Below are 13,158 nucleotides of genomic sequence, written 5' to 3'. Positions count from 1 at the left end.
TTTCAATTTTTAATAAGCATAAACAAAACTATCGAATTAGCAAATTTAATACCTTAGATAAATCCTCTTTTCATCTTTTAATTATGATTATCAAAAGAAAATAAAAAGATATGATGAAGCATACAGGAAATTTAAAGCCACAAACTAGATTAAAAATTTTTGCACAATCAAATGTGAAAGTTAAAGTCGCTCAAGTGAGAAATTATTGTCATCAATGTTAACATAAATGAAGGATGAAAAAGTTATTAATAAATATGAAAAAGTTACAATAACTTCAGTGATATAATGAGTTTTCCTTCCTCAAATAGGCGGAGATGATGATTTTTTTAAGTAGGTGGAAAGGGTTGTGTCAAATTGACACTCAAAAAATCTCGGCTAATAAAGAGCATGTTGATTACTTCAAATTAAATAAAATATTTTGTAAACTCGCAATTATTAATTGGAGAATGTTGGAACTAAATTTAATTTTGTCGCAGTACCTAAGAATTTATTTGTTGCTATTTTTAAATTTGTTGAACAAATTTGACATTTTGCTTCCTTGAACTAATTTTATTTACAAGTACTATTTATTAGGTACGCATTCTAACCCCTTCTTTTACTGTATTTCCGGTAACAACATAAAATATAGCCACAGGAATGAAAATCGGAAACGAAATGGACATTTGTGTTATTTAAGTTAGAAAATCAGATGCTTGTGTTGAGGAGATAATGCCTACAACGGTAAACAATTATTAATAAGTAAAATTAAAGAAATTCCTTACGTATTTAAGTAAAAATGATGTTTATTCTTCAAAATTTAAAAATTGACTAAAATATTTATATGAAGGGGTCGACAACTATATAAGGGGAAAATCAACCAATTCATTTTGGAAATACAATTTGAATACTAGACGACAGTTGATATATTCTGAATAGTTTGCTATCGCCAGAAGCTAAATTTTAACTCATAATTCCTTCGTTGGTCGTACAGATCATTTGTGATCCATGACCTCTCATAGATGTCGTCTTGAACCAGCTCTATCGCAGGTTACTGCTTATCGATTCCTGATTCCTAGTACAATACTGTCTGTATCTACAGCTTCCTTTCATGAGTTATATGGACGCACACGCGATCTCGTTCCATACACAGACTTACTTCTAATATTCTGCATATTTTTGAATGGATGCAATCTTTGATCCTTAGATTATTTTTACTTCCAACAGTAAAATTACTTCCTAATAACCTAAACTCAATAATTGATTCTAATAATCAAACATACCCTGCTGAAAATATTGATACAATCAATACAGTAATTAGAGACACAAGTAATATTATTAATAAAACTAATTAGGTAGTTAGTTGTTCAATAAGTCTCACATCAAAATATTTCTTGTTCTTTATTTTTTTATCTTCAAGATATTTTACACGCTACACTCAAAAAATTTTTAAATAGAATATATATTTGATAAATTTAATTTCCGTTTCTTGTCAATCCATTAGTCCATTAAAGTTTCATATTTTTTTTTTGTTTGATTATATTAAATTATTGTCTTATGCTTGTGATGCCAGTAAACTAGCCCGTTGTTTATAGTCTTCACGTAGAGACATAACACATAGATAACAGTAACAGTCAAAACAAAACGATATAATTCGTCCAAGAGTCTTCATATCAAATCCAGAATAGTAAATTTTCACGATGAAGTAAATTGTAAAAAGTGTTAGATAAGTTCTTGACCCATAAATCCAGTTGGATAAATCTTGGATATGATTCTGTGAGAGAAAAAAATTGGATAAATGCAAGTGAAGGTCATGGAAAATTGGTGTATTGAGTGGAAAAGAATGCACACGTGATCGTCTAGTGCGCAATTTTCCTCTGTGCAGTTTGTTGCACATTCTGGAATGCATATATGAGATTCGGTATGGCAGGAGTTTGTCAAAAAGAAGTTAATCAAGGCTAGTCTATTAATAACTCTCAATTTACAATATTGATAATTGTTTGTACAGTGTGTCGCCACACATCTGATCTTTCATTCCGCGACACATGTGTCGTAGCACATAATATGTCGCGACACAGTAGAGATCGTATTGCGACACAGTAGAGGTCATGTGGCGATACAGAAGAGAAAATGAAGCGACACAGTAAAAACCGTATTGCGACACAGGAGAGTCGGTGTTGCAACACAATAGAAACCATGTTGCGACACAGTTACGACAGTATTGCGACACAGTAGAGACCATGTTGCGACACAATAGAGACCATGTTGCGACACAGTAGAGACCATGTTGCGACACAGTAAACAACATATTGCGACATAGTTAAGACCGTATTGCGACACAGCAGTGATCATGTGCCGATATAGTAGAGGCCATGTTGCGACACAGTAGCAACCGTGTTGCGACACAATAGAGACCATGGTGCGACACTGGAGAGACCATGTTGCGACACAGTAAAAACTGTATTGCGATACTGTAGTGCAACACAATAGAGAAAGTGACGAAGAGCATGGTATATTAAGGATAAAATCCCTGTAGACTAAGTATCTAAACACTCGTGACTCCTTGACATGAAAATTTGTTCCTTTTTTAAACACAAACAAAATGACATTACATGAGCATGTAACGCCTTCCTTACAACCTTCAGAAAATGCAGCAACAAAATCACGTATGCATCACGCAACTTCCATTATATCAACTTACAGTTTCATTTATTTTAAATAATCGATATGACAGCACGATATTAATGACGTTAATTATGAGTCCAATGAAAAGTAGAAAAGCTGCGACTATAATTTGACAATGGGAAAAAATAGGGAAAATTCTCATATCAATAATTCAGGAAGAACTTAGTTTATGACTGATTTATGTAACTAAAACTTACATGTGAAAGCAATAGTCGGAATATTCTCAGAAACTATTTTATCGTTGGATAGAACCCATAAGTCAATTGTCTCAAGATAAATAAGTAAAATTGCGAGTGAATGCTTCAAGATCCCTAAACCTCCAATGATTTTAGCACCTAAAAGAAGAAGGAAAAAAAATTATTCACATATGGACGATTGAAGTGATAAGAAATTTTCAATTAAGCATAAAACGGAATAACAAACCTGTTGCTAGGTCAAAAATGAAGAATTGTGATACTTGTAGGCGCATTATGAGGCTATAGGGCACTAATGAAATTAATAAGATGCACAATAAACTATGAAATGAATTTTTTACACTTTAACTGATAACACGAAAAATTCTAATACTTTTTTTATGAGTGAGCCTTGGAAATAAAGTTTGTACGCGATTTTTTTTTTGTGGACATTAATGCGCAGGATCAATGAAATTGTTTTTCTCAGAGAACATTGTTTTGATAAGGCACACTGTAAATATAAAGAAACTATAATTTATGAGTAAAACAACCTGTTGATTATAATCGGTTATTGATCCATACGATTAATTTATTTAATTTAATTTCAATCACATGTCATCACTTCTTTTTTTTATGAAAATTCATCAGATTTGTTTAACAAGCATTCATACAAGCCACAAACATAAATCATCTTAATGTCACACGATCTTAAATTTACACTAGGTCTTTGTATCGAATTTAATTTTTTTAATAACTTTGTACAAGAGATTCTTAGCACCAAAGTTGTTTAATGACGTAATTTTTTCATTAACTAATCAATAATTTATGGGATGACATTTGGATGTGCAATTCATTCTTATGGACATACCGTTTGCAAAGCTCAAAATCAGATTTTTTTAAAATTTCCTAGGCTACTTAGGTCATCTGACTATTATTGCTATTAATATGCAGTCACACTATTAATAAAGTTCAGGTGTTGTTCAATATCCACCAAAACGTAAGACTAATTTTGTCCATGATTATTAGATGAGCATATCCAAACATCATAAATTAAATTAATTAAGTAATAATAAATAGTTAATAGAACTGGGCTTCAATTGGCTACAACGATTCTAAATAAAACCTAAAATAAAATGTCATTCGATGACATAGATACTAGATGATTGGATTTGTGTTCTCTTTATAAGTAAGCGTGTGAGTGACTTAAATCTTTTTTCAGTTCCTTAATAACTTAATAGTGTCCTTAATATTACAAAATTGACTTTCGCTTTATTTTTCGTCTCAGTCATCCTTATGAAGTACATGCTTCTGGAACATACTGTATAGAAGACCGAGTGTAAGACATGAGACAACTGTTCCTTGTGCTGCAACTCTCGTTTGCATTAAAAATACACTGGTTGACATTTCACCGCGGTGCTTGAATTTGTATGCTGCGAATCCACATGCTAATACTAAGCCTCCAATACCTAAAATGAGATTAAAAACAAAAATCACATTAAAACATTTTGTTTGTCGTCTTGATTACGAATGACTTTATACGTCATGTGTATCAGTCGTTATTTTTGGCGAACATCTTGCTCATGACACGGCTATTAAAATCTTTCAATATCACATTTTCTTGATCTGTCGGAAGGAAATCAAATGCATCAAGGAAGGCTTAAGGTACATTGTACCATGTCAATGAAAATTGATTTTATGCTGTTTTGTTATCAGGCACGTAAAATTTTCCCTCTCATTGAATTATCATTTACGTTATATCGCGACTTAAAATACTCGTCGCGTGTATTCTGACGTCATGAGAAGAGCATTCCCATGAAAATCATATGCTTCTAGACGTAATTTTTTTTCAATGATATTAATAGATCTTAAATCATCTTGTATTTTTCCAACGAAAGTGATGAAATACATATTTCATTTTCATCGCTGGAGGCTTGGTTTTTCCATCCACAGGAGATTCCGTGAATTGTTTAATTATGCAATCAACTTCCAGAAATTTGATACTTTTACTTTACTGCCAAAATTTTAATGACAGTGATAGATTTATTGAATGTCAAGGTCATGGAAAGTTCCTATTTCTAATTACTCACACCTTAGTTGTGCAATTTAGTAATTAATTAACTTATACAATCAATTCCACAAATTATTTCGCGATTATCTCAAATATTTCTCATAATCATTTTTTCACTTACCAACAAGCATAAATGGAGATTCTTTTGCCTTTCTGGACAATCTGCTGCTTGTCTCCTCTTCATCACGGAATACATAATTTTTTTCTTGAGCCATTTTCTTTAGTTAAGTCTATCAAATTTAAAAACTTTATTGAAACTAAATTATTTCTGACTTATTCTTTGCAATAAGACTGCTTATATTGGTGACACTGTTTATAATCCAAAGATTATATTCTCCAAAAAGTTTATTAACTGATGATTTTGTAGCTTTTGATTGAAATTTGTTGTCAAAACAGAAAATTTAACGGATTAAATCGAGAAATGAATTTGCCTAAAATTGAGCGAATTCATGAAGATTTTTCAAATTTTTAAGTACCGTTAGAATTTGAATATTTGAAATCCGTTGGAAAATATCAAAAAATCAATGAGTTGATTAATATGAGAGAATATCCGATGACACCCATTCGTACGAATACATGCAAAGAAATTTGAAAAATATAAAATCGTTGTAGAAACTTCATCCATGTTTATTTATCTAATTTGCTGCTGTGTTTTCCAATGCACAATCAATATTTAACTTGCATCAATTAGTAAGATAATCATGTCATCATTGATTTCTAGTCTAGTAAAACAATCAAAGTAAACGTCGCATAACGATTGTGAAAATTTTAAAACTGCAGCACGGGAATAAATTTTCAGTGGAAAATTGCATTTTCTTTTTGCACATAAACTTTTCTTTTTCAATTTAGTATTTCTGCATCAGTCGTTTAGTGCATCTGATTATTAAAAAACTATAAAGGTGAATTAAAATTAAAAATTTATTTAAAAATAATTAAGATTTAATTTAACATTAATTGCTGATGACAAGTCTACTGTCGATTAAGCATAGCAATTAAGTTCCACTGATAGTGCCAGACATGCAATTTTATGCATTTTTTCTGAAAGTGCAAATTTTATTACCTAATGCATAAATTTCAATGTCATTGTACGATCAAATAAAAAGAAGACTTAAAAATGTCTCGAAAGGAATTCAAAATACTTTAAATATAGACTTAACACGTGTCTGATCGTCTAGAATCATTCTGAAAGAAAAGGAATCAAAAAATGATTACATAAGCACAATAGTTTTTCATGAATCTGAGAATTTGGGTGACCTCGAATGGGGAAAAATGAGAACAAAGTTGCATAATTTACAGTCAGATGATGATCTTGCGCAGAATGCAACAAGCTGTTGATCAAGTTGTAATTATTTAATTTAATTAATTATTTTTAGAAACATGGGTGTACCAGCTGGAGATGTTGAAAAGGGAAAGAAGGTCTTTGTCCAAAGATGTGCTCAATGCCACACAGTAGAAGCTGGCGGCAAACACAAGGTCGGTCCAAATCTTCATGGACTTATGGGCCGTAAGACTGGTCAAGCAGCCGGATTCTCATACTCTGATGCTAACATTAAGAAGGGAATTACATGGAATGAAGATACACTCTTTGAATACTTTGAAAATCCAAAGAAGTACATCCCTGGCACCAAGATGGTATTTGCTGGTATCAAGAAGGTCAACGAACGTGCTGATTTGATTGCATATCTTAAGGCTGCAACTAAGTAAATTTAAATTAAAATAGTTAAATAAAAATCACACAAAAAAAGTATATAACAAGACAATAGTTTCGATTTATTGAGAGAATTTAAACTTTGTAATTATTTCAACCAACATCTCCTATATACTTATTTTTAGACCATCACCATTTAGCTTTAATTATTATTGTGCTTAGAATTTTCAGAGCAATTTAGCAATTTTTGTTGTTAATTAATCTATTTCTCGCTTGATTAGCTATACATTGTTGATTTTTTATATGGAATTTTATGGAAAGTCTTATCTTTTTTGTTACTTTATAAATGAATAATTAGCGATCGAACAGAGGTGTGAATCTGAACAACTCGATGTGACAAATTCAGAGTCAAAATCAGCGGTTATGTTGCTGACAGAGTACCCTCATCCTCACATCTCACCGTCAAATAGTCACAGTAAAAATGGAACTCTGGCGATTAAATTGTGCGATTATTTCTCGGAATTAAGGATCAAACATTAGCTATCGACGAGGTGGGGCATAATAATCAATCTTGCATGTGGCATGCCTTTTATTGAGCATGAACATTTCAATCATATCGACAAATTGGTGTATGCTTGACATGACAAGGTCGATGTCTAGAAATACCCGGTATCCATGGTATCCTGAGAATCACTTAGGACTAAAATTTGGAGCATACACTAGAAACTCTCTTGGAAACCTAATAGGCAATGAACAAGCTTTTAATGGCGCAGAAATACCATTACGGTACCTAAAAGCGGAATATTTGCCTGTTATGGGTAGCATTTGTGTATTATCATATTCAAGATCCTATACAAGGTGGATAATATAAATCAGTGATGGACAACCTGTGTGCAGTGGAAAACTGGTGTGAAATATAAGGTTGCCCACCACTGATGTACATGAATGTGATATTTATATCCTAGGATCTTCAACCTTTCTACCTAGAGTATCGTAAAGGATCTCACTTATCCTATTCCATGCCATAGTCATGTGGCACCCCGGATAGCTCTAGAAACAAGCATCTGGTTCTATTTATGAAGATTTTAAGGCATCATCAGAAAATCTATTCTTAAAATGTATAATTTATGAATGTAACTTAATTGGCTTGGCAATAATCTATTATAGTAAAATTCTAATTAAGGCACGCTTATTGCATTTAATCCATAAAAAAAAGTATAATTTAACTGACAACTGAATTTTCTAAGAAAATTCGCTCTCGTCACCCGTTTAACAGTATTGTAAGATTATTCTACATTTGAGATTATTTACAAATTAGCACGTTTCTTAAGATTATAAACATCAGATTGCAGCTTGGTGATATTTGCTTGAATATCACTTATCATTTCGTTAATTTTGATGATGTCATTTGCTAGCTTTTCATTGCGATTCTCTTTTAGTTTCCTTATTGCATTGATTGTTCTCGCCTCGCGCTTTTTCTCGAGAAGCTTACGTATGTCCTGAACAATTTCAGCATTAAGTTTTGAATTTTTCTTAAGGAAACTAAATCGAGCTGGAGCCCATTCATTGAGACATATTTGTTCTGTGTCCTTTACATAAATGTGAAGACTTCGATTGGGCTTGATTGATATTGATCCATCAGGTATAGTTCTTGGGAACATGGATATAACCTTCTTTAAGTAGTCACCCATGTACGAATTCCTTTTGAACACAGCTTCTTCAGTCTCCTGCATTGTTAAGATTCGTTGATGTAAATCAATCAATTTTGCATCAGACTTGATTTCCTGAGTATCGGACACAGCTAACGCATTGAGTAAATTATAGAGAACTATTGTGACTAGGAAGAGAAAAAGTAGAAATAGTGCGCCATATGTCAATCCCTCTTGATGCATGTAACTCCCTTCTAATTCACCCGATAGCATAGCAAATGACTTAATGACAGCTAATCCAACCGTGTTAAAGTTATTGTATCGATCAGATCTAGTCTCATTTAACACTGGCATTGGGACAACTGTTGCATTGGTACCATTCGTTACTTTTTTATCTAAATAGTTATTTATATCTTTTGAATATTTATCACCATGCAGGGTATAGAAGCTAAAGGCAAATCCAACAATCAGAACTGAATAAAATGACAGTGACTTTACAAAAGTAGTGCAAACTTTTTTAAACATTTTTGTGTGCAATGAAATTGACAGTAGTGGCAATAGACCCAACAAGTTGAAATATTCAGCAACAGCTAATAAGATAATAATTGTGCGTAACATGCGTGATATATGATCGGGTATGGTCCATTGGAATAGTAATATTGTTAATGATGATGCTATAAGTGCCATATCTATCCAATTCGATCGTGCCTGTACATATTGTATAATTGATAAGAAGAATTGCATTGACTCGCGAAAAATCAAGAGTGATAAGCTGATGAATGATAAGACATAAAATAAATTGTACATAACACTCTCACTTCGTTGTTCCTTGGGTGTTGTTTGGGATAATAAGATAAATGGAATGAATGAAAACATGTACATAAGAATCAACACCAGATTGATGTAGACTAAGAAATTTATCTTATTCCATTTAAGTAAGACGAATGATGACAGTACGGGATGCATAAGAAGTCGTTGAAGTTCAGCTTTTTCTGCAATCTTTCCAAGCGGTTTCATTTCCTCAGCATATTTACCTTCTGCTGCTTTTACTAGAGATTCAAAATCTTCTGGTGATTTTTGGGATATAGGCAAAAGTGTATCTTGATTACCTAATTTACGGAACTTTCTCTGATCAATTAATGGCTGTGATGGTGTCAAAAATCCATAATTAAGTTTTATCTCCAAGTCTTCATCGTCATCAAATTTATTGTTTGTTGTTATACAGCTATCAAGAAAGTCAATAAGTAAGCTCTTTCTTATATTCTTAATCACTGTTCCTATATACGCTCCATTTCTCAGTAATTCAATGGTAATAAAATCAATTTTATATCGAACTGCATAGTAGATTGCAGGCAAACCCAATTCATCGTGCTCATTGATTAATTCGCGATCGCAACGTTCATGCTGTAGAACGAGATTAAAGCACTTTTTTTGATCGCATGTCATTTCTTTTGTAAAGTTTGACTTCTTATATGTTGAGTATGAACGACTTTTAAGGTCATCAAAGAATAAATGCAGGAATGTTTTTCTCTTTTCCGTCTCAGTTCCTTTCAATAAAAAGTATAGCTTGATATCTGGACGTAATAAGAACGATCTCAAGATTCCAACGTTTGCATTCTTAAATGCTATAAATGGTGGTGGAATTTGGAATTTACTTTGTTTATGCACACGATTAATTTCCACACCATAATCAATCAAAAGATCAACAATGTTGATTAATGATTTCGCGACAGCTACTTCCAGAAAAGCAGAACAATTTTCTTTATATTCATCCATGTCTACACATGAGTCTTTAAAGAAGAAGAATTTAGTTTCAAATTTATTAATTTCATCGTCTGTTAATAGCTGCATCATATTGTCATAATTTACAATAAAGTCTTCCTTCTCTGGCAGAGCATTCAAATATTTTACTTTCTGGTTCATGACCAGCTCAATTATTTCATCACTACGATGAGTATAATAATCCAGATCTCCATATTTAATAAAATAATCAGCTATATCTTTGCGATTTTTCAGCTGCGGAAGTTTTTCCAATACCAAATGAAACGGAGTCTTGACATCACGATTTGGATAGTTTGCATTACATCCATGAGCTAATAAAATTTTCATTAAGGGAAATATGACTTCATATGTGTCATTTGTAAGGCATTCGGCTAATGTGTGAAGGCAATTTTGTCCATTACTATCTTTAACATTTGCATATGGTGAATATTTGATTTTATGTGCTGAATCTAAACTGTTTACGTTTAGATCATGATATGAAAATAAACTCTCAACTTCTTTGAGATTCTCAATACATTTCGATTCAATTACGCAATGTAGCGGGTACTGTTGATTGCTGTTTTTCTGTAATTAAAATTATGAAAAGGTAGTGAGATGCTTTAATGACTCATTCAATGATTTCATTTCTCATGAGAGAATGATGGAGATTCCAACTGAGATTTACCGGTAAATCAAACTTTCTCTTTATTATTCTAGAAAATCTCTGAATTTTGACGTGGCTTGGTATTTTTGGAATGATTATTTAATTGGATCAAATGATTTACTTATCATTGACGTTCAGGATTAAAAAATGAGCAAGTCTAAAGTTGAGTGACATTGCATAATGCAGTGTTGTGCAACCTTTTATTTTTCGCGGCACACCTTGGTGGGAAGCCTGGACCAATACCGTACCCGGCATACGGTTCATAGCATTTTATAGAATTTTTGTCAGCACACTAGTGTGCAGCGGCACACAGGATTGACTCACCATTGGTATAAGGTATAAGAGACGGAGTTTTAGGATAGAAGAATGGACCAGAAAGAGAACAGACTTCTTCAGACTTGATCCCCACAAACTGAAATATTATAAGTACGACGACCATGTGGATAGCATAATTAAGCCCGAATATCATGATTCATAGAGCCGAAGTCCGGGAGCAGGTCGACATGACTCAGCGCTTGTGCTGGATTCGACCATATGACACAAACACGCAAGCATGGGGCTGGATTCATGATCGATTAACCGATTTGTGCTATTGAAGAAAATCACACGGCGTCTGCTTGGCAGTAGTATGCAGGTGTATATAAAGATTGTCAATGACAAACAGACGTCGGTTCTTATTAAACTGTCAATTTAACTTCCATGTGGACGACATTTCACCATAGGCAAATCGAGTCAAATTTAGATATGCCCTAAGAATATGAATTCCTTAGAACTGAATGGACTTATATTAAGAGCAATGACAAAGGTAAATTTATAGCACATAAAATTGTCGTCGCAGCAAAGTTGAAGAAATTTTTATCACTACAAACTCTGATACTCTACTTTCCTGTTTATCTATTTTTTGTTTCTAATCTTATCTATAAAATAAGATGTAAGAAGAAGCATTGAACTGCTTGAATTATGGCTAATAAAGTACTAAGAGTAATAAATCAGGTTGATCTAAATGTATTATTCATAATTTTAGTAAAGACTGTGAGAAATTGGATTAATGAAAAATTTATGGACGTCTTCATATCCAATTTCATCACGAAAATTAATATTCTACTCAAGCACATTGTCAGCATTTCTAAATATTTACAATAAAATGTGCTTAGATTATGAACATCTTTGAATGTACTTGTAGAAACATCAAAGCGTGTCTCTAAACTCCTACCTACATCTTCAAATCTTTTCTTGTTCTCTCCAGTTTTGACCACAGAATGACTTGATATAAGCAGCAATAAATAAATAGTCTTGATTATCTTTTTCATTAAAATTCACAAATTATTACGTCCATAAGCACAAGAATTGATATCGGACTGGTTTGCTATCTTTGGAACCATTGCCCGAGTAACACAATGCGGTAAAGACAGTCAAAACAAGTCGTCAAGGTCAACCTTGCGTCTTACCGTTAATACGGTGACTTAGTGATACCTTAACGGACTTGTTGTACTGATCGGGTTCTTTCCTGATTTTTAGAATGTCTATCCGATCGGAACATGTGGAAGTGTTGTCTAAACGGCAGTCAAGCGGCAAGTAATTAACAATAGCTCAAAAAAATTTGAATTTTATTGCTACTTAATTCAAATGATTCTGTAATCAAAACTTAAGAATATTGATGAGTTTATTGACAAGCTTCTTACAAGGACATCACAACATGTGCTGAATTGGCCTAGAATATCAACAAAAATTACACCATCACGACTCATATGAAGTATTTTTCACATCTCCAAAAATGTGGAACCTCCTCATTAGAATGAAGAAAATAAGATGAAGAAGAAATGAAACCTGTTGATTTACAGTCGATGACTACAAATTATACATACCACGTAAAAATCCGCACCATATTCAATGCATTTTTTGATAAATTGTGATGAGCCGGGTGTACTTAAAATAATTTCAAATACCGTTCGACCTTTTGACTCTACAAAAAAGTTTGGATCGGCTTCGTGAACTTCCAGCGCTTCCGTAAATTTTCCCAGGTTTCTATTTTTAAATGCATTATACAAGTCGATATTATTTGACATTTTTGGAACTCTTTTTTCTTCACGATGGGAATATTATTAAAGGCACAGAAGTTAGAACTGTGTACACGGCTGAGACGCGAAGATAATTAGAAAACAAAACAAAAAAAACTACACGAAAGCAATCGATGTGACGACGTCAACTACGACAAGTGACTAGGTAGGCAGTCAGGTTATAATTTCTTCTTATCACACTTCTTTTACTTTTTTAAATAATGTAATATAGAAAATTAATTTACACGTTGTTTTATAGCCCTTATAACAAGCTATTTCCATGAACTTTTGCACTTTTTATTGTACAGAACATTTGTATTGATTGCTCATTATATTTAAATTACAAAAAACTAGTCAAAATTGATCAAAAATCAAGTAAATAAACACAAGAATGAGTCAAGTTCCAGCAACGAGACAAAATAAAGAGGAATAATACACAAAAACCGAACTGAACAAATCGAAATGTGAGTAGAAACT

The 13,158-nt window shown here is 32.6% G+C and overlaps 4 protein-coding genes across 4 annotated transcripts; 1 reads left to right on the top strand and 3 right to left on the bottom strand.

Moving 5' to 3' along the window:
* Window positions 1-1,332: 1,332 nt before the first annotated feature.
* On the bottom strand, window positions 1,333-3,392 carry LOC139088943 (uncharacterized). Its single transcript, XM_070638304.1, has 4 exons — window positions 3,085-3,392; window positions 2,859-2,996; window positions 2,678-2,763; window positions 1,333-1,750 (listed from the first exon to the last, which is right to left on the bottom strand). Exons 1-4 carry the CDS (start codon window positions 3,128-3,130, stop codon window positions 1,532-1,534), a joined length of 489 nt encoding a protein of 162 aa, XP_070494405.1. The 5' UTR covers window positions 3,131-3,392; the 3' UTR covers window positions 1,333-1,531.
* On the bottom strand, window positions 3,393-5,223 carry LOC139088944 (HIG1 domain family member 1C-like). The gene is made up of 2 exons (XM_070638305.1): window positions 5,024-5,223; window positions 3,393-4,300 (listed from the first exon to the last, which is right to left on the bottom strand). The coding sequence occupies exons 1-2, from the start codon at window positions 5,115-5,117 to the stop codon at window positions 4,116-4,118; spliced, it is 279 nt and encodes a 92-aa protein (XP_070494406.1). The 5' UTR covers window positions 5,118-5,223; the 3' UTR covers window positions 3,393-4,115.
* A 466-nt stretch (window positions 5,224-5,689) lies between these two features.
* LOC139088983 (cytochrome c-2) lies at window positions 5,690-6,651 on the top strand. The gene is made up of 2 exons (XM_070638362.1): window positions 5,690-5,801; window positions 6,276-6,651. The coding sequence occupies exon 2, from the start codon at window positions 6,280-6,282 to the stop codon at window positions 6,604-6,606; it is 327 nt and encodes a 108-aa protein (XP_070494463.1). The 5' UTR covers window positions 5,690-5,801; window positions 6,276-6,279; the 3' UTR covers window positions 6,607-6,651.
* Window positions 6,652-7,177: 526 nt separating this feature from the next.
* LOC139088959 (transient receptor potential cation channel protein painless-like) lies at window positions 7,178-13,158 on the bottom strand. The gene is made up of 2 exons (XM_070638324.1): window positions 12,490-13,158; window positions 7,178-10,545 (listed from the first exon to the last, which is right to left on the bottom strand). Exons 1-2 carry the CDS (start codon window positions 12,688-12,690, stop codon window positions 7,858-7,860), a joined length of 2,889 nt encoding a protein of 962 aa, XP_070494425.1. The 5' UTR covers window positions 12,691-13,158; the 3' UTR covers window positions 7,178-7,857.

Source organism: Chironomus tepperi, unplaced genomic scaffold, assembly GCF_022539635.2.
Source record: "Chironomus tepperi strain 1889 unplaced genomic scaffold, CSIRO-AGI_Ctep_v1 contig_172, whole genome shotgun sequence".
NCBI lineage: Eukaryota > Metazoa > Arthropoda > Insecta > Diptera > Chironomidae > Chironomus > Chironomus tepperi.
Note: the sequence above shows the minus strand (reverse complement) of the source record. Positions and strands in the feature narration are given on the sequence as shown.

Bases quoted from the DNA above. Each gene is read 5' to 3' on its own strand.
- LOC139088943 (XM_070638304.1), bottom strand. From the start codon at position 3,130: ATGCGCCTACAAGTATCACAATTCTTCATTTTTGACCTAGCAACAG. The intron at 2,764-2,858 runs GTAAGTTTTAGT...GTCAAATTATAG, and splicing joins TCCGACTATTGCTTTCACAT to TCGCAGCTTTTCTACTTTTC. The intron at 1,751-2,677 runs GTAAGTTGATAT...TTTCTCTCACAG, and splicing joins TATTTAAAATAAATGAAACT to AATCATATCCAAGATTTATC.
- LOC139088944 (XM_070638305.1), bottom strand. From the start codon at position 5,117: ATGGCTCAAGAAAAAAATTATGTATTCCGTGATGAAGAGGAGACAAGC. The intron at 4,301-5,023 runs GTAAGTGAAAAA...ATCTCATTTTAG, and splicing joins ATCTCCATTTATGCTTGTTG to GTATTGGAGGCTTAGTATTA.
- LOC139088983 (XM_070638362.1), top strand. From the start codon at position 6,280: ATGGGTGTACCAGCTGGAGATGTTGAAAAGGGAAAGAAGGTCTTTGTC.
- LOC139088959 (XM_070638324.1), bottom strand. From the start codon at position 12,690: ATGTCAAATAATATCGACTTGTATAATGCATTTAAAAATAGAAACCTG. The intron at 10,546-12,489 runs GTATGTATAATT...TTTTAATTACAG, and splicing joins ATGGTGCGGATTTTTACGTG to AAAAACAGCAATCAACAGTA.